We start from the raw sequence: 19,779 nt of genomic DNA, 5'->3' as shown, positions 1-19,779 counted from the left end.
ACCATCTTCCATGGCCTCCCCTCAGGGCCGGGGTGTTCTGACTGAGCTTCCACTGGACACTCGGTCCTTCCTGGGCCACCACGTCACATGGCCACACAGGGCAGGCCGAGCACCGTCGACTCTCGGTCACAAGCATGCCTAACACTGTCACGTAGCTCAGAGAAGGGGTGCGCTGGAGTTCTGTCCCCAGCACCCCAGGAAGAGCAGCACTGGGACTGCAGTGTGCCCAGGCCCAGGACCTGGCAGGGCTGGGGCAGGCAGGACCAGGCAGGGCCGACAGGGCCTTCCAAGACCTCACCAGGAAGAAAGGCTGGAAGCAGAGAGAACTGTGAGACATGACAGGAGCCGGCTGTGAGGGCTCCCAGGGTGGAACGTGGGAGGACCTGGGTCCCTGGAGGGTGGGCACCCACAACCTCCCTTTCCACTCCCTGAAGGCAGGAGGGGAGGCCCAGCCTGCAGAGCACAGGAGAGCAGCACGGTGCTCACCACCCACCCGAGGGGCATCAGCGGCCAGGCGCTGTGCCTGCCCCCAGCTCAGGTCCAGAACACGACCCGAGCCGACAGCTCAAGGAGACAGGGACAGAAACCACGGCCTGAACAGAGGGGCGGAGAGCGTGGGCTCAGCACCTAAGTCTCTGGGTGCGGGTGGCCTCTGCAGAAAGCTGCGTGAGTCCTGGAGGCACACCCAAGCCCATGGCCCAGCAAGGCCACTCCTGGTAGCCACCCAGGCACCCCGAGACAAGCCCCGCCTGGAGAGGGCTGAAGCCACAGCGCAGGCACACAGCAGAGGCTCTTGGCAGCCAGGGGGAACCCAGGGCAGCACACGAGCCCATCTGAACGAGATCAGAAGGCCAGAGCCCAGGGACTCAGGAAAGGTGCCGGCCAGCTGCTGGCCTCTGCAGCCAGGAGCCCCCCCCCCACCTCCCTGGGACCAGGAAGTGCCCAGAGTGCAGAGGCGCCACGTGAGCTCACCTGTACAGCTGCCGCTCCCAGAGCTGCAGAGAGAGAGGGAAGTCAGTTCTCAGAAGCAGCACTGTGCGGTGACCAGCGACACCAGGGCCTCACGGTGCAGAGCCGGCAGGGCGGGCGCCAGCTCAGGGCCCACCTTGCTGGCTGCCGGCCCCACGCTGCTCTTTGGGGGCTGTCACAGGAGGAAAACTGAAGGCCCAAGAGGAAGGCCACCCATCGAGAGAGCCAGGCAGCGGTGTCCTGTCTCGGGTGAGAACTGACGCCCCCTGGGAGCCGCTCAGGAAGGAACTCATGCCCATGGGACTCTGCCGCTCCTCTGCCAAGAAGCCTGAGAGACTTCGGAACACCGGTCACCCTTGGCCAAACCTGACCCGGGGTCCCAATGTGGAAGGAGCTCCACTCGGCTCTCCAAAAGCCCGAATCCTCGCAAAAACTGGAAGTCCTGTGAGGACTTACGATCCACAGGACACAGAACCGGCTCAGAGGCCACAGGAACTGTTCCTCAGCCACCGTGCTGGGCCAGTTCTGGGGTGACCAACGCGGGACATGCGTGCCAGGCTTCCCTTAGGTGAGAAACGCCAGCCAGGGGCACAAACAGGAAGGATCCGGAACCCAAGGCCCCTGTTCCACAAGTGCAGAAAACGCCACATGGGACAGAAACGGCCCACGACTCCGGCCCTTGGGAGCAGCGTGCAGTCTGGAAGCACCAGGTCTGCAGCTCTTGCTTTGCCCAGAGAAACACACTGCTCCCCAGAAAAACATGTGGCCAAAACCCTGGGTTCAGTTTCAGCTGTCTGAAACGCACAGGTGGAAACCAAGGTCTCTGGGCTACAGGTGGCCCCACCTGGCCCAGTTCTACCCACCTAAGTGTGCCACACAACCCCTGAAAACCTCCGGCCACACAAGCAGGGTCCTGGCACCCACATCCCTTCCCAGAGGAAGAGAGTCCACCACGGTCACCCACCCGCACCCCCACGGCACAGGCTCAGCCAAGGGCACACTTGGGGGCCACACAAACCTGCTGGTGAATCTGCCTCAGGCCTTGCACCACGTTCTCCTCCAGATAGTCTGTGACGGGCCTGCAAAAGGTCAAACGCAGTGCTGAGGCCACAAGGACCCAGCCGAGAGCCGGCGCCCCTGCTCAGGCCCCAGCAGCCCTCCTGTCAGACCAAGCAGAGGGCATGGCAGGCTCCCCTCGCTCTCTAAGGTACAGTTAGCCGAGGACATTGTGTCCTGCGTTAGGACAGAAAGAGCATGCTGAGAGCCAGGCGCCACCGCCACATGACCACCCTAGAAGCAGGAGGCCGGGTAGAGCTGAGAAGAGCTCACAGGCAGCCCTGTGGCCTCAGGAGGGCCGGCGGCAAGGCTGTCCCTTGCTGGCTTCTGGGAACAGGGACTCCAACAGGGCTCCCTGGGCCCCACGTGTGAGGGTGCCTGTGGGTGCACACAGCGGGGCCTGCACAGGCACCCACCTCCCCCAGGCTCTGCACTGGGCACCGGCTGGCCCCAGTGAACACCCATGTGCTTTGCTGGGACTACGCCCCACCTGTGTGGCCACAACGTGCTGCTACAGGTGGCCTGTGCCCTGTGCCCTCCAGGCAGCAGCAACCTGGCTTTGCCCTGTGCCTCTTCCCACACCCGCTGCCACCTCAGCACTCAGACCCCAGGGCCGGGAGCCCATGCCCTCGAGCAGATATCCACAGCTCCCTCCAGGCCAGTGGGACAGGAGCGGGGTCCACGTCTGCATCCACTCCCGGCCTGCCAAGGAATCGTCTCATCCACGTGAAGCGGCTGCAGGCAGCTTTCTCCAAGCAGAGCGCGAGCCAGGTCAGAGACAGGCATCGCGTGCGCCCAGGCTTCGCTTCTGAGAAGAGCAACTCCCGGGGCTCATGTCCGCGCGCCCCTCACCTCCCTACTTTTCCCACTTCTGTCATTCCCACAAATGTGACCAGGAGAGCTTTCAGAGCATATTCTCGAGAACCAGATTATTAAAAGGGATCACTAAAAGTGAAACAAATAAGAAAATGAACATGGGCCAGGCACTGTGGTGCACACCTGGAATCCCTGCACCTCGGGAGGCTGAGGCAGGAGGATCCCAAGTGCAAGGCCAGCCTCAGGAACTTAGTGAAGCTCTACCTCAAAATAAAAAAGGGCGGCTGGGGTTGGGGCTCAATGGTAGAGCGCTTGCCTAGCACGTGTGAGGCTCTGGGTTTGATTCTCAGCACCACATATAAATAAATTAAATCCAGGTCTATTGACAACTGAAAAATAGACTTAAAAAAAAAAATTAAAAAGAGGCTGTGGGTGTGGTTGAGTGGTCAGCCACCCCCTGGGTTTAACCTGCAGTACCCACAGGAAAAACAAAGTGCAGGAGCTGAGCAATGCTCCTTGGAGAGGTGAATATCCCCATCACCCACCTGGCTGGCTCCAGGACCCTGGTGGCTGCTAAGCCCTGGTCAGGAGGGTGGGTGGTCCCAACCACTGACAGCTCCCAGAACAGAACGTGGGAATCTGATGACCTCAACTGTCCCAAGGAAAGCCAAAGTGCTGCTCCCTACCCAGGCCACCGCGACCACGGCACACACGGGTGGCATCCTACCTGTCCCTCTGCACCGCCAGCTTGAACAGGGCATAGGTGACCTCCGCGCAGGCGAGAATGGCTCCGTGCCGCGTGTGCAGATCTGAGCTCAGCGCCATCGACAACAGGGCCGGGAGCACTGGGGGACGGGCAGCAGACAGCTCGTCAGAGGAGGACCGTCCCCTCGAGTCCCTCCCATGGCAGCTATGTGACAGGACAGCACAGGCCACGCAGTAGGTGCAACCTCTAGGCAGGGGACCCTCCCGGGCTCACGAGGGGGCCTTGGCACATGCGTCCCACCCACAGCACAGCAGGTGACATGGGAGGAGGGGAAGGAAGGAGCAGGACAGGTAGGCCCTGCTGCAGAGCTCCCTGTCCGCTCCCGGCTGGCCAGGACACCGCAGGGTTGCCAGGGGCCGGCGGGGCCAGCGGGGCTAGCGGGCGAGGCCTAGGGGCTCGGAGGGCACCAGGCAGCTCTGCTCGTACCCTGACCACACCCGCGAGTTGCCCCACCTTAGCTCAGTGACCCCATGTGTACCACTGGGACGTCACCAGCCTGCAACAGCATCAGGATCAGAGAAGAGGCCCATGGCACTCAGCTGGCGCTGGGAGCAGCTGGCTTTGCTGGAGGCCAGTGCACCCCATGGGAGAAGGGCTGAGCCCCTGCTTGTTCAGGGTGGGGGTGGGGATGGGCAGGCCCACACTGAACTCTGACACCCAGGTGTAACTACCAGATCGTGACACCGCATGTCCCTGAGGAGCCACCGAGCACCGACCTTCAGGACCTGCCGCGCTCAGCCCTTGTGAAATAGGTAGCTCCCGGTCGAGTGCCACCCTGACTTCCAACACAGTCACCGGGACAAGTGCCGGGGGAGCGGGAAAACCCCAGGAACTCTGCCCAGGAAGTGCTGCCAACGTGCCTCCCAGGGCCTCCGGCTGGGCAGCTCCAGCTCCCAGGGCCAGGCCCGACCCCACAGGGAGCCCAATTCAGCGGGCCCAGCCACAGCTCCCGGCAGACACGCCCAGCTGCCGTCCCCGCTCTCCTGCCCCATCAAGCCCACGTTCTCCAGACATCTCTCTGCAAGGGAGGCTCAGGACGGGGTCTTCCGACGGCCGGAGCACACGCACCCTGAGCGGCACTGTACTCGGGCGCTAGCTGGGCCAGGTTGCGCAGCGCCTTTGCCGACAGCTCTCTGACGTCCCTGGGCAGGGAGGGAGAAACGTCCCATCACAAGAGGTGCCTGCACCCACCACCCGCGGCAGCCCAGGGGTGGGAGTGCCCCAGGTCTGGGAGAGCCCAGACTCCGGCAGGCCCACGGGGCAGGGGCTGCACCTGCTACAGAGACACCCTACAGCCCACAGCCCCGCCCAGCCGTGCTTCTCCCGCGGTCTCTCACACTGGAAGGGTGGCACCAACAACAGCAGGTATGTAGGACAGGGACTAAGCTCCCATCCTCTGCCCTTCACACAGCCACCGGCCTGTGCCCAGAGGCTAGGCGTCCAAGCACACTCCAAAAATGAGGGGCATCATGACCCAGGGTGACAAAGAATAGCAGGAGTGTGGGTGTCTCACGAGTAGACCCCCCAGCAGGACCAACAGTGAGCACCAAAGCTGGAAACAAGGAACAATGTCTCAGTGGCTCCACCAGGACTCTGGTCCCACACGCTCGCGCTGCTGCACGCCTGCGCCTGGAGAATCAACCCCGGCTCCACCCCACAGCGAGCAGGGACGCTGGAATCCCTGCCACCCGGCTACAGGCTCTCACATCAGAGCCCGAGGGGGAGGGACGGTCAACAGAGACCTCATGCTGGACCAAGGTGCCCCACTGTGGAGCCTACCCAGGCCGGGCAGAGCCACACAGCATGACTGTGTCCACCAGCAGCAGGCAGCAGTGAAGAATCTGAGGTCCCTGGAGGGGCTGAAGACTGGCCCATCCTGAAATGGGGCTGCCAACTGACCCCTGAAGAAGCCGCTCACGACCTGGGCAGTGCTGTTTCAGGCCCAGGTCTGCATCTCCCCCGAGAAGGCCAAGCTGGTGGCCGCAGCACTGGTGCTCACCTAAGACCACGGCAGCTACTGTGACTGCAGAACAGCCGCCCGCACCTGCTGGGCTTTCCCGAGAGCAGCAGGGGCCGCCCAGAGAGGCAGAGCACGTGGGGTGCAGGAGATGAGGCTGCTCAGCAGCCACAGGAAGCAGCTCCCCAGGACACAGCAGTGACCCTGCACCAGGCATGGGGACAGCAGTCTGCACCCCTTCCCAGCCTGCTTTAAATCAGGACATCTGTGACAGCAGGGGCTCAAGGCACCCACGCTCCACCCACGCTCCACCCACGCTCTCACAGCGACAGGCCGGAACGTACCCGTCCCAGTGGCAGATCTTCATGGCAACCAGGTGGTCTATCATCGGCCGTGTGTACTCGGGGAAGCCAGCAATAAACACGCTGAAAGAGGCAAGAGGAGGGGGAGCAGGGTCAGGAGCCTGAGCCCCACCCACGGCTCACGGGGATGCAGACCGGCACCGGCTTCCAGAGCCCAGCAGCCCCTGCCCAGCAGCCGCCGAGAAAGAAGAGCATCCATCCACAGACCGCGCAGGACCACAAGGGCCACGAGGACTGAAGCCGCCCCGGGCAGCGCGGCCCGTCAGCAGGCAGCAGGAGCTTCGACAGGACACAGGACCCTGAGAGCTGAGGCAGGAAGGGGCCGGCACCGCGAGTCCTGTGACTGCAGTCTGCCCACAGCACGCCACGTGACACGGGCCTCCCGGGCTGCAGTGTGCGGCAGGCCATGCCTGTCAGTCACCCTTCAGGAAAGCTGCTGAGTGTGTCGGGAAGGGCAAAGGGCGAGCCACGGGCAGGTGAGAGGAGATAGAGGGCTGTGTCAGAGACAAAGAGGAAGCGAGACCGAGTAAGGAGCTGGCCTCCACCTGCACAGGAACGTCCCTCCCCAGGGAGGCCAACAAGGCAGAGAAGGTGGGGAGCAGAGGCAGCCCCCACCCACCAGATAGGGACCCTCCAACGACGGAGAGACCCCAAGAGTCCGCAGAGAACAGACCTGCAGATGGTCCTGCTGGGAAGGAACCCCAGGTCAGCGTTGAGAGCTGCACGGAACAGTGCCGAAACTTCAAGTCACGGCACCACCTCCTCCTCACCAAGGGCAGTCACGGCACCGCAGGACCCTGGCCATGCACAGACCTGGCCACTGTGCTAAGCAGAAGAACCTGCACACTAACCATCATGCTCCTTCTGACTGCACTTCTAGCACATTCCACACAGGTGTGGCTGACCCCGCGGCAGAGTCTGGGCTGGCAGGATGCGCTGCTGCCGCACAGGTGCAAGTCCCTGGTGAGCACAGCGCGCACACGCGCTGATCTGCGCCCTGCACACACATTGTGTCCTCACAAGAGCTCCAGGCCGGGTGCGGCTTGGCGGTAGGGCGCTTGCCTGGCGTGCTCGAGCCCCGGCTCCAGCCCCAGCATCACCAAGAGAGCAACCAACGGAAGAGAACAACATGAAGCTGCACCGCTCGGCAACAACACGGGGCAACTGCAGAACAACCTCAAGTGGGGCAGGCCCTTCAATCACTTCTCAGACCCCAGAGCCACACAGGAGGAAGGTGAAAGGCCGGCGCAGTGGCGCACCAGCGACCCAGGAGGCTGAGGCAGGAAGCTGAGGTCCTGTCTCAAGGTAAGTGATTAAAAGTCTAAGGAGGACATAGCTCAGCGGTGCAGCACCCCAGGCCTGGAGGAGGAGAAGCAAGAGGAGAAAGACAAAGGAAAAACTGACGCAAACAGAACCTCCAAGAAAAACTGCTGCTAGGAAAAGCACACCAAAACCAGCTGAGACACACAGCAGACCAGAAAGACCCCGCAGGTGGCACTGCCAGAGACGCACGGGAAACAGAAAAGGACACATGCCGGCAAGGGGAGACCCGAGGGCCAACAGGGCAGTCAACGGAAGCCATCTCGGTGCCATCCAGGGTCCAGCAGGCAGGGAACTCTGCGGCACCAACAGCCCCTGGCAGGCAGCTCCACTCAGCAGTGATTTCAGACGTGGTCCCCACCAGGCAGCCACTGCACAATGCATACGACCAAAGGACAAGACACAACCCGGGCCCGCAGAGCCACACCTGGTCCAGCTCGCGCAGACAGGGACCAGATCTGGTCAGGTTAGGGCCTGCCAGCGCCCAACAGAGCCCAAGCTGCCTCCGCTCACAACCTTCCCAGAACACACAGGAACCCAACAGGACCCCAGGGGAACCTGTGGACAATCCCGCGAACTGTCCCCAGGGTGCTCCAAGAGGCCACAGGCACGCAGGGCAGGGCAGACAGCACCTGGGTCCACACACATTCCAGAGAGACAGGCCAATGACCATCACCCGTCAGAGGGAGAAGGTGGAACCAGATGGCCTGGTTCTAGTCCCAGCACCAGAGCCAGGGAGTCCTCTGACCATGGCCACCCGAGTCCAGGGGAGCCAAGGAAAGTGTTGCAGAATGCCGAAGGAGGGGCAGGGACACACACAGGAGGAGGTGAGGACACCGCGGACAGAGCAGGAGGTGAGGACGCAGGTGTGGAGGATGGGACGGGAGACGAGTGGGAAAAGGAAGCAGTGGGTCCAGGCAGGTGTAGCAGGGGGACGCAGCAGGCAGCAGGTGGTGAAGGAGGGCCAAGCAGAAGGGTCAGGCCTGCAGGGGAGCAGGCAGAAGGCTGCTGCAGACGTCCAGGATAAGGCTGCGGTCAGCTCGGTGGAGAGGCAAGCAGAACAGGCACATTTGGCCTCAGAGGGATGCGGAAGTGGTGAGTCCGGTCTGATCAGTATGGGGCTAGCGAGGAGCAAGGGTGAGTGGCCATGGCAGGTATGGAAGAGGCACAGGTGACATTAGTGAGCTAGGAGACAGTCCACTTGGAGGCCACCTTGATCCATGAGAAACTAGAAGGCAGGCGACTGAAAACCGACCAGGACGAGATCTGACGCTGTCCAAGGCTGCAGATGTGGAAGTCGAGGAGACTCCCAAGAGCAGGAGGTCACCCCAGAGCAGGCCATGACTTGGCTGCAGAAGAGCAGCAGCACTCGGACACCCAGCTGTGCTCACCCAAGTCCCTCAACCCTGGCGGAGGAGGACCATGGCTCAGTGACGAGCCACTGGATCCTGTGAGCTCAGGACGGAGAAGCCGGAGTAGGCGGCCAAGGCCGAGAAGGCAGATGCACACGGCCCGGCCCGGTGCTGCAGGCAGGCCACCCCAGGAAGCAGCAGTGCGCAGCCTCCTCCCTCGCCCACCCTCCACTCCTGTGCACATGTGGCACTGCAGTCTCACGGGACGAAACTACGTGTGCTGAGGCAACTACCAACACAAGGCTTTTGTTTTTTTAAAGGGCTAGGACACTGAAGTGTGCAGGACACTGAAAAGACACCACAGACTGGAGAGAGCAGCTCACCCAGTGAGTGCACAGACAAGCGACGGCTGAATAAGCCTGCAAGGAGAAGTCACTGGGAAAACAAGTCCGGGGCTGCTCCCACTCATCCCCAGCGTGGCCACACTAAAGGCTAGCCACACAGGTGCTAGGAGGTGGCCCCACACCCTCAGCCACCACTGCCAGAACACGGCACAGTGCACACAGTGAAGGCCGGTCCAGACCCTGCTCCCAGACACTTATCCCAGACAAGTGGACCCGACGTCCAGACAGGCGGGCACCAGGAAGCCCGGCTGCAGCCTCACCTGCAACAGCCCCAGACCAGGTGTCCCTTGGCAGTAAGTACACACACAGACCACACGTGTCCTCCCAAGGGAACATGCCTCAAAAGAAAGGGGCAGAGCACCTGCCAGCACCACCATGTGGACTGCACTGAGGGACTGAGCAGAGGCCAGGCAAGTGCAGAGACGAGCTGCCACTTGTGCAGAGCTCTGCGGCTGCTCCCCTGCGTGACGAAACAGGGCAGGGCTGCCTGCTGGGGGCAGGGGACAGGGGCCTTAACGCCTGGCCTGCGGTGACAGATTTTCCCCCACCAGAACATAGCACAGAGGGGTAGGAAGGATAGCAGAATGACTCAGACACCATTACCCTACGTGGGCATATAACGACACGACTGGTGGATTCTACGTCACGTACAACTGGAAGGAGGAGAAGTTACATTCCATCTGTGTATGACGAGTCAAAGTGCATTCTGTCAAGTACAGATGACCAGAACAGATTTTAAATACTAAAACATGTACTGTTTAAACATACAAATAAACACACTGCTTCTTTGGAAAATACGATACATGTTGAAATTGTGGATTCTCACTTTCTCCTTCCATTAAAGATTACTTTTAAAAAAATATATTTATTTTTTTACTTTTTAGGTGTAGATGGACACAATACAATGCCTTTACTTTTATGTGGTGCTGAGGATCGAACCCGGGTCCCGCCCTTGCCAGGCGAGTGCTCTACCACTGAGCCACAGTCCCAGCCCCTAAAGATTACTTTTTGTCAAAAAAAAAAAAACACATCACAGTGCACAAACTGAGCATGCACACCTGAGATGTGTCACCAGTGCTAACAGGAGAGGACGAATGTCTCTCTGTGCACAGGTCAGAGTGCACACCTCAGTTGTGTCACGAGTGCTGACGGGAGGACAAGGACACTGCAATGCATTCGCAGAACCTCATCTGCCCCTCCTAGGGTCTTCGGTTAGCTCCAATTCTGTCCCAGGTAGTAGAAGACCTGAGAATGTAGCCACCAGGTCCTGCATCATTGCGGCCAGAGCTGAGTGCCCGCCTTCCCCAGCATCCACAGGCACCATCTCTCACCTCTTGCCCTGCACCTCCCCGCACCCCAACCATGCTCCCTGCCCCAGTGGGCCCCTCTAGGCCCAGCCCCAGAACGCAGCTCTGACCTCCCCGTGGGGTGCAGGCCCCCTGCTCTGCTTCCTGGTGGACACCCTGCGTGAGCTGAGTGCCCACCTGCCGCCCTCGCCCCAGTTCAGGCTGACAGCGGGACCTGGCTGGGGAGGGCATCCTGGTCAAGCGCCCCAGGTGCCTGGGTATGGGTGGAGCCTGCTCCTGGGTGTGTCCTCACAGAGGCTCTGGTCCAGCAACCAGGTCCAGGTATCACCAGGTGAAAACTGCTCGAGGAGGCACGCGGGACCCAGGTCGTTTTCCCAGAATGCACGTGGCAAAGCACCCGTCACTTCTAGGTTTGACGTGGAAACCTGAGTGACAAGTAGCATGTGCCCAGGCTGGATTTAAGTGTCTGTTCCTCGACCCAAGAAAATCAGGGGACAGTGGGCAGCCACTCCATGTCCAAGAAGTGACCAGAAGGGAAACAGGACATGCTAGCACTGGAGAGATGGAGAGTGCTCGGCCCAGATGCCCCTGCAAAGGCTGAGGCCAGCAGTCACCGCTGCAGATCTACAGGGCTGCAAATCAACACTCTGTGCGTGGGATAGCAGGGCTGTCAGGGTCCACCTCTCTCACGTTTCTCCTAACTTCAGGAAACAAACTGCTTCACAAGATCACACTGTTCTTCACGTCAGTAACGGCCTGGCTGACCAACAGGAGGGGACAAGGCCTCCGTGCACAGGTGGGAGTGACAGGTCAGATGCACGGACGCAGACGGCCCGGCTAACCAACTCGGGTCACACAGGTTCTGTGCACCGCACGTTCCTTGACCAGGACTCTCCAGGGCCACCTTCCCACTCATCTGACCAACAATCTGGAGAGATTACTGAGACAGAAACAACCAGCTGCAGGACACAGGGGCTACCATCACAGGGGCCAGGGGGCCCAGAGGCCCAGGGTCAGCTGGCACCTGCAACCTCGTGAAGGGGTGCAGTTGCTCTAGAGCCACCCATGACTCCCCCCACCCCCTCCCAGACCCTCCCAGGACAGGAATGGGCAGCAGAGCCCCCGATTTCACGTCCACACCACAGAAAGCTGCTCTTCTGGGATGGGCCTTCAGGACTCACCTTATGACCAGGAAGCAATTTGCTCTGTTCCCAACTGCAAAGTAGTCGGCCGTGGTCACAATATCGATCCCATGAGGAAAAGTGCCCTACGGAGAGTGAGCGGGAAGAAGAACAGTTCTCAGGTCACCTCTGATGCTGCTCTCTGGGGAAACCATGACCTCCAGGTGGGACCACATCCACACTGCCCACCTGCCCACTGCAGCCACCTGACCACCACCCAGGCTGGCCTCCAAGCAGCGCCGACATTCAACTCTGAATCCTACCGAAAGCCTTTCCCTTAGAAAGACGCCAAGTCTCCACAATGCTGGTACGACTGACCCACCCCACCCCGGCCAGCACGGTGGCACCCATGGCGAGGCAGGTGCTCCTGGCTCTGCACCCAGACCAGAGCCCAACCTCACATGGCCTCCGATGGTAGGACGGTGACCAGGGAGCCACCACCTGGACCACCCCAGCAGCAAGGAAGGCAGCGTGAGCCCTGAGGCCAGAGGGGGAGGTGGCACCTCCCCACGCCCTGCGCCCTCTGGCACGGCCCCGCAGTCTGCAGGTCACCTCTGATGCAGGTGACCTCTCTGGGGAAACGTTCCAATGTCTGGAAACAACACAAATGATGAAGCCTCGACCGAACGTAGACAGCCTGGCACCGCTGACCTCAGAGAGCGGCAGGGAGGCCTCCGAGCACGTGCCGGCACGACAAGGCTCCCTTCTCATGGCCAGCAGGTCCTGCCCAACAGGGGTCTTGACCCGCCACAGAGGAGCTCAAGGCAAGCCTAGCCTAAGACAGCAGGCGTCAAGGATCCACACCCCAGCCACCTGCTCCACACTTTAGGGAGACAGAGGGTCACTGAGCGCCACCTGCATCCAAGCTCCTCAGGACACATGCCACAGGGACGCACCTGCAGCCAGCGCCAGGCACTGGACACTGAGGCATGCGATCTGAGGTGTGAGTCGCCATGAATACGGGCTGTTTATCACTATGGAAACCCCCTACAGCAGTGCCCTGCTTCTCAGGCTCCAGGGAGGCCACAGGGCAAGGACACCAGACATCGGCCATCCGCAGTCCCAGGGACAGGGAGGGCATCTGGCCCACAGGAACAGCTGCTCCTCCACACGGCCACCGTCAAGACCCTGCACTACCTTCCACACCATCACTGCTGCCCGGCACCTGGTCCTCAAAGCCCACGTCTCTGAGAACTGGGCAAACAGGCTTGAACAACAGCCCAGCCAGCCTCCCTGGGGAGCAGGCAGACCGGCAACCTGAGCTCGGCAAACTCCGCCCAAGGCTGGTGCCATCACCAGGGCCTCCTCATCACCCAGGCCGCTGGTCTGGCCACAGCACATGCTCCACGGGCCAACACCACGGAGAGCGAGAGAAGGCCACTGCCCAGGGGAGGCCTACAGCTCACTCTGCAGAAGACAGCAGGGCCACTGGCAGCGCCCAGGGTAGTGTCCACAATGGTCCAGGGCCAGGTCCTACCAAGAGCACATCATGTGATGGGGACAGGGCCGGCTAGGGGACAGAGTCCCTGTCCTACCAGGCAGGTCCCCTCTCCGGGCTTCCTCGCCGGCGTGGGGCAGCAGGGGCTGCGTGTGGTGAGCCGTAGCACGGGGCCCTGACTAGGAGCATGTACCACGGCGCAGAGCCTGCTCAGCACAACCTGCCCAGGACCCCAGGGCAGAGGGGCAGAGGTCTCCCCCCTCAGGGGTCCACCCTAGGGGGAAGTCCAAATGCCACGGAGCCCGCTTCTCTCGTCCACTCGGCACCCTCCCATTCCCACGGCCTCACTCCACGCCAGGGACTAAGCTGGCTGCTCCAGCTCTCAGTGTCCCCACATTAGCCGCCTTGCCACTTAGCAAGGTCTCAGCCACACCCAAATGTCCCCTCAACATGAGGGACGCAGCCTCTGAGATGCATGGCTTCGCCATCTCCCAGGACTGTCGGCGTCTGGTCTGGACTCGCTGCACGCCTGGCCCAGGAGTTTCCCACAGCTCCAGGAGCACCCTAAACCTCCACGTCCACCCCATGCTGCCCATCACACCTCTGACCCTGCCGTCCAGCTGCAGCCCCACTCCCAGCCCAAGGCCTGCAGAGTACGGCAGGCAACACCACCCCAGGGCAACAAGCATCTCCCTACATGGCTCAGGACACCCGTGCAGAACCCTCGATCCTCTGCAGCCAGGGGTCAGCTCGCAGCCAGGGCACTGGAGCAGGTGCTGGGCCTAGGCCCCTCCCTTCTGCCTCAGCCTGCAGAACCAGAGAAGGCCGGACAGCACAGGTGAGGGCAGAGTGACCAGCTGCAAGGCGCAGCTCCCGGGGGGAGCTCCCATGCGGGGCTCTGGCAAGGGACCCTATGATTTGGCCCCAGCCCAGAGCACCGCAAACTCAGTGGCCCTGTGGTCACTCAGGTCTGGGCCCCACTGGGCTAGGGCGCCACCTCTAGGGAGAGACATCAGCACCACTGAGGGTCACGAGAGGGCCAAGAGGCAGACCAGCCACGCCTTCAAGTGCTGACCATGGCAGGAGGCCCAGAGGAGGTCAGAAGGAAGAGCCACTCCTCGCTGCTGCCAGCTAAGGCAGTGCTACTGACTGCCCAGGGAGGGACGGAGACCTCGGCAGGCCACCTCTCTCAGCAATGCCAGCTTAACTAAGTCTCCGCCATCCAGGGCCACGTATCACCACAGGCTGGTGCCAGTGCCCCACCTCTGGGGCCGCCCTCGCCTCCTGCTTCTTCCTGAGATGCAGATGCCTGCCCAGGGACACCCTCACCTTTCGGTCTCCTCAAGGTCATCTGCCGATCTCCTCACCCAGAACTCGTGCATCTCAACCGAGACCACCCCCGCTCCCCACACAGCGTGCTCATGGCCGTGCAGGGCCTGGCTCGGGCACCCTGCACTGTGCCCACCTGAAGCACCTGCTGTGGTGAGCCCCAGAGCCAGATGCACCTGTCCACCCAGCTTTCCTCAGGTGACTTCTCGCAGGGACCCTGTTCCCGTTCAGGTTCGTCCCTGCGGCTGCCCCTGGGGCCCATGAGACAGGAGCAGGTCTGGGGACAGGCCCTTCACCCCTCAGCCCTCAGGTGGGTTCTTCTTCCACATCCAACAACAGAAGTGCATGGCATCCAAGGTCCCCACCTCCGAGCCCACAAGACGTTTCGGGAACGAAGACATGAAGCAGTCTTACCTGTCGACCCACATTCTCCTGAAAGGCAGCCTGTGGGGCAGAAAGAAGAAACAGCGGTGAGAGAGGCCCAGCCGCGCACAGCCACATCCGCTGGACCAGCCCCGCGACTGCTGGGCCAAGTCCCACCCTGGACAACAGCTCCCAGGTGGCTTGTCACCGCTTCTGTCCTGGAGTGCTTCAAAACCACAACTCAGGCATCCAGTGCATAAAATCAGACGCGTCCTAAGAGCGGCCTTCCCAGCCAACGGCTTCAGGTCGGAGCCCAGGTTTACGACCCAGAGTTCAACACAGAAGGAGCCAGCAGGCCCCAAACACTTTCTTTTTTAAAATTTTTCTATTTTTTTAGTTGTAGACGGATAGCGTACTGTTATTTATTTATTTATTTATTTTATGTGTTTCTGAGGATGGAACCCAGTGCAAGGCAAGCACTCTGCCACTGAGCTGTGGGCCCAGCCCCCAAAACACCTTCTTGGGACTCTCAAGGCCACAGCCCATCAGTCACCGGCATTTGGGGCTGCCTCTTGGAGGGCACCTGCCCCAACACCACCTGTGGTCACTCTGGCTGGGCACCTGAATCCCGCAGGCCACACAGTGGGTCTGAGGAGGTCCCAAGTGAACTTGAAGTCCAATGCCTCCAGGTGGGTCCCTGGGAGGTTCCTTTCATCCTGCCCTCCCAGGCACGGCCCAGTGACAAGGACACCTCAGCTCTTCTTTGTCACCAGTGGGGCCTGAGACTCTTGCCAAAGCATCTGGGGCAGAGTCCTCTCTAATCAGCTGGAGACTGGCAGAGACGTGGGCCCCACGGGAGCTGCAGCAGCGCTGCCCTCGGCCTTCAGCAACAGGTGCAGCCAGAGGGCGACGCAGGAGGGCCGGAAGAAACGCCCTGCCTGGGCGGGCGCACCCAGCGTGCCACCACAGGGCACCCCAGGGCGCAGCCCCAGCCCCAGCAGGGCGAGTGATGGGACACGTAGGCAGCTCAGAGCAGTCTTGAGCAGTGACACCGGGAGCCTTGGGGCAGTGTTCAAACACCTTCCAAACTGGAGGCCACAAGCACTCTTGGGCCCGTTCTGCAAGGGTTTCACTAAGTGCATTAAAGAAAAGGACAAAAACAACCAAGAGGCAGTGCAAACAGACACAACTCCACTTCCACACAATGTGAGGTTTCAAACGTTCAGCATCCTGGTGACATCATTCAAAGGAGGTTCCGTGGAAAAGCACAGGCCCCAGGTAGTAAGCCAGTCTTGAAGAAGAGCCTGGGGTCTCAGCCCCCTAGGTGAGCTGACCACAGCGCAGCAATCAGGACAGCGTGCAGTGAGAGGCGGCACACATGGCTGATGGCACGTGACAGGACAGACGGCTCAGAACCCCGGCCAGAAGCAGAAGCAGAGAAAATAGCAATGAGCAGTACGGGGTGGCGGGCCCCAGAGGACTCCAAGATGAGGATGAGAAGACGGAGCACAGTCACAGCCGTAACCGCCATCCAAACACCTGGATGAGCACAGGCGACACTGAGACCGTGAAACTCAGGAGAACACAGTCCAGTCAGAACTGGCAACGGACCTGGGCAGGCATCACTGACCAGAGGCGCCCCTGTGACCAACAAGACCTGCAAAGAGGCTCGCCTCTGGTGTCCACGCTCAGAGAGGACGGGCAGGCAGGAGGACACACGCAGAACAGACACATCCTGCGGGGGTGACCCCCAGCTGCACGCTCGCTCGCTCGGCACTTGCCGAGAAACAAGAACCACACTCTCACGTAAAAGCCCAGCCCTGGCTGTTCACAGGACTCCGTGCGGGAGCTCTGACTCCTGGCTGCGGCTTGTGGTGCCTCTTCACTAGAGCCCGGAGACACAGAGACGGGCCAGGGCCACACGCTGCTCCCCTCCCTGCTCAGGAGAGAAGCGACAGTACTGGACCAACAGACCACCGAGGAGCCCAGTGGTGTGGCCGTGGTCGCCCAGCCAGGGCAGCCAGGGCCTGATGGTCAAGGCCACAATGGCATGGCTGGCCGGCCATCAGGGCCTCAGGTCCCGGCCTCACTCAGGGAGCCAGCTCCACAGCCTTCTCACCCTCTAAACCCGGCACCTAAGCAGGCTGGGAAGGAGCCTGGAGGCCACCATGGCCTGGCCTAGGTGCACGTGCTGGTTGAAGCCTGAAAGATCACCCCACTGTGCACCTCCTTCAGGGAGCGTCACTTCAAAACACACTGGCGACGTTAAAGCCTCCCGGCAGAGTGGACCTGGGGCCCTCAGGGCGGCAGGGCCTTGCAGTGCTGGTCAGCTCCCAGCGCCAGAGGCCGGCCACAGGAGCCCAGGGGTTAGGGAGGCAAAGGAGCTTCCTGGTGTTCAGTGGCCTCTGGTGGAGAAGGGTAGAGACCGGGGCCACAGACCAGTGCAGGCCAGCAGGGCGCCCAGGCTTGGGCCAGCCTGTCCCACGGCCGGCGTGTGTGCACAGGTGCTTGTCTGTCCCTCCACATGTGTTCATATGTGTGCACTGCCTCCTCCCTGGGAGCGAGCCACCAGAGTGCACCACAGCCACAGCCACCACCCATCAGGCAGCAGCCCGGCACCCACAGCAGGGCCCTGGGCACACCGAGTGTGGTGCTGAGCGCTGGGGAGCCACGGGGTGGCCCAGCTGGGGGTGCCACTGCCATCCACTCTCCTTTCATGGCCACAGCCCCCATCCTGAGAAGAGGCCACTGCCCATGCATGGCAGAGCGGGAAGAGACTGATCACAGTGCTGCCCTACAAGCTGCTTAAGCAACTCTGCTGTGGATTTTGGTGACAGTGTCAGTTCCAGAGCTAAGTAGTGCTCCACCACTGCCCTGTGCCCATCTTCCTGGCTCCTCACTCCCCCACCTTCCTGACCTTCCATCTCTCTACCTCTGCTTTCCCCATCTTCCTGGGCTTCTCTGACTTCCCCAGCTGCCCCCTCCCCGCTCTCCTTCCCCCTCTCCCCCTCCCCCCCCCCCCCGCTAGGCTGGGCGGCCTTGTGTGCAACATGACACTAATGATCCCACCACGTGCTGCTGCGTTGGCCTGGCTGTCTCCTGTGGTGCGGGGGACCCTGCAGTCCTTCTCAGCTGGAAGAACTGCCCTTGTTCCAGGTTCTTTGCAACCCAGCCTGGCAGGAAGTAGCCCTTCACGCCCTGCTTCACATCTCGTCCTCAGTGCCCCTTGTGGGGACACAAGCACCCTTCCACTAATCTGTTGAAAACCCCAGGAGAGCATGTTACAGGTGCCGCCCTTGCACACAATCTGGTTCTCGGACTCTGGGAGGTCAGCTGCATCGTGTACTCCTCCACCCCAGACCTGAGAGAGGCGGCCACTTCTCCACAGGCCCCAGAGCTAAGTGCCCACCCTCATGGAGCAACCCATGCTGGCAGCCGTGGCAGGGAGCACAAGTGTCTCTCACTGCCTCGACCAGGCTGAAGCCAGGTGCACACGTGGGGAGCTCTGGCTCCGGGCCCCTTTGCCCACAGCAGCCTCCTCACAGCCTGCACCTCTGCGAGGCACAGCCTCTCGGTGGGCGCCTGGACGGGTCAGTGTGGGAGGTGACTGCACACTCACCCCAGCCTGTGAGGCACCAAGTGCAGTCCTCCCAGGCCCAGCTTCCCCCACCTGCCACCAGCCACTCTCACCACTGATGGCATCTACAGGGCACTGACACAGCTCAGCAGGCTCTCCACACAGGTGTCCAGAGAACGTCCCCCCGTGGCAGCCCCGGGAGCCTCCGGAGAGCCTGGGGCTCGCTGCGACCCAGCCCACAGGCAGAGGAGTGGGGCGGGGGGGCAGCATGAGTCGGGAGGGGGGACCAAGCATCTGAGTTCAGAACCCAAGCTCCCCTTGGGCTGCGAGGCCTGAGTAGTGAGGCCCCTCGAGCAGCTGCCGGAGGCCAGGAGGCCCCCAGTGAGGGCCCTGCGGTCCCCGCAGGCCAAGTTCACAGGACCTGGCCGTCCCAGCCCAGTCAGCGTTGGCCGAGTGACACCCACCCGGTGGGCTCAGGGCCGCCCAGGAAGCCAGTGAAGAGGTCCCCTGCTCCCTGCAGCCCCACCTCCCTCCCAGCAGGAGCAGCTGGGGGCCGGGGTGTCAGACAGGAGGCCCTGTGCAGCCTGCTGGGCTGCCAGGGAGAACGTGTCAAAACAGGGACTCACCGAGGCCGCTCTCCTGCAGTTCACGTCTCGATCAAACACAGCGGAGATGACCAGGGCGCTGGGGAGAAGAGGCGACTGATGAGAGCCACGAGGAGGCTGCGCGGCCCCCACTCCACGCCCCCCCACTCCACGGCTCCCACCGGGTCTTCACACCGAACCTCCGCGAGGGCAGTGCCGCAGGTCTGGCACCGGCCACCTGGCCTTCCTCTGCTGGCCCCTTGTCCCCTCACAACCCATCTGTGGTCTCAGGGGCCCCATTCTCCATGTTGCCTGGTTGTGCGTGGCCCCCTCCCAGGCCTTGTGACAGCTGTGCGGCTACCCTCTGGCTTCCACATCTGGGACGCCTCCCTCAGGTGTCTGGGGCGGGGACTATCAGCACCCATGGTCAGCTCAGGGCCTGAAATGGGCAGCAAAGTGGGCCTGGCAGCAGCGAGAACCAGCTGTTCTGACCTCAGCAGCACCTTGCTAGAGGGAGCCATAGGCCAGAAGTGAGCAACCAGGCAACATGGAGAATGGGGACACAGGGCCACCCAGAGCACCCCCTGGGGCTAGAACAGAAAAGAATCAGGAGGGAGCCGGTCTCCTGCAAAGGGGACAGAGCCCAGCCAGGAGGGACTGCGACAGGACAACAGAGCGGCCCCACGGTGCACAGGCAGGTCCAACAAAGGAGGCGAGGACAGCTTTCCCACAGAGGGCCTGCACCCTGTGAGCGTCAGAGAAGAGGCTGCCAGGGGAGGACCCCCGAGGACCCCAGCGCTGCGCCAGGACCTGAGGGGCGCCCCTGGGCCCAGGACTGCCAACACTGGGGTGGCTCTTTGGGAGGCGGGCCAATGGTGGGAGCGGCCCTGGAAGGACCTGCCACCTCCTCCCACTGCCACCAGACGAAGCAGCGGAGAGAGAGCCAGGGCCAGGGTGGCCTCCGCCTGGCATCTCACGGCCCTGGCCTGAGCCCAGCA

At 61.9% G+C, this 19,779-nt stretch overlaps 1 protein-coding gene across 1 annotated transcript in view; it reads right to left on the bottom strand.

The window, feature by feature from the left end:
• Tbcd (tubulin folding cofactor D) overlaps positions 1 to 19,779 on the bottom strand; it is a 107,103-nt gene that overhangs the window by 17,915 nt on the left and 69,409 nt on the right. The window contains exons 15-22 of the mRNA XM_027922186.2: positions 18,824 to 18,881; positions 14,672 to 14,701; positions 11,491 to 11,576; positions 5,909 to 5,989; positions 4,676 to 4,749; positions 3,569 to 3,686; positions 1,988 to 2,048; positions 973 to 995 (exon numbers count right to left, since the gene is read on the bottom strand). Of these exons, the coding sequence (XP_027777987.2) occupies positions 973 to 995; positions 1,988 to 2,048; positions 3,569 to 3,686; positions 4,676 to 4,749; positions 5,909 to 5,989; positions 11,491 to 11,576; positions 14,672 to 14,701; positions 18,824 to 18,881 (531 nt within the window). The remainder of the gene's footprint in view (positions 1 to 972; positions 996 to 1,987; positions 2,049 to 3,568; positions 3,687 to 4,675; positions 4,750 to 5,908; positions 5,990 to 11,490; positions 11,577 to 14,671; positions 14,702 to 18,823; positions 18,882 to 19,779) is intronic.

Source organism: Marmota flaviventris, chromosome 17 (assembly GCF_047511675.1).
Source record: "Marmota flaviventris isolate mMarFla1 chromosome 17, mMarFla1.hap1, whole genome shotgun sequence".
Taxonomy (NCBI): Eukaryota; Metazoa; Chordata; class Mammalia; order Rodentia; family Sciuridae; genus Marmota; species Marmota flaviventris.
Note: the sequence above shows the minus strand (reverse complement) of the source record. Positions and strands in the feature narration are given on the sequence as shown.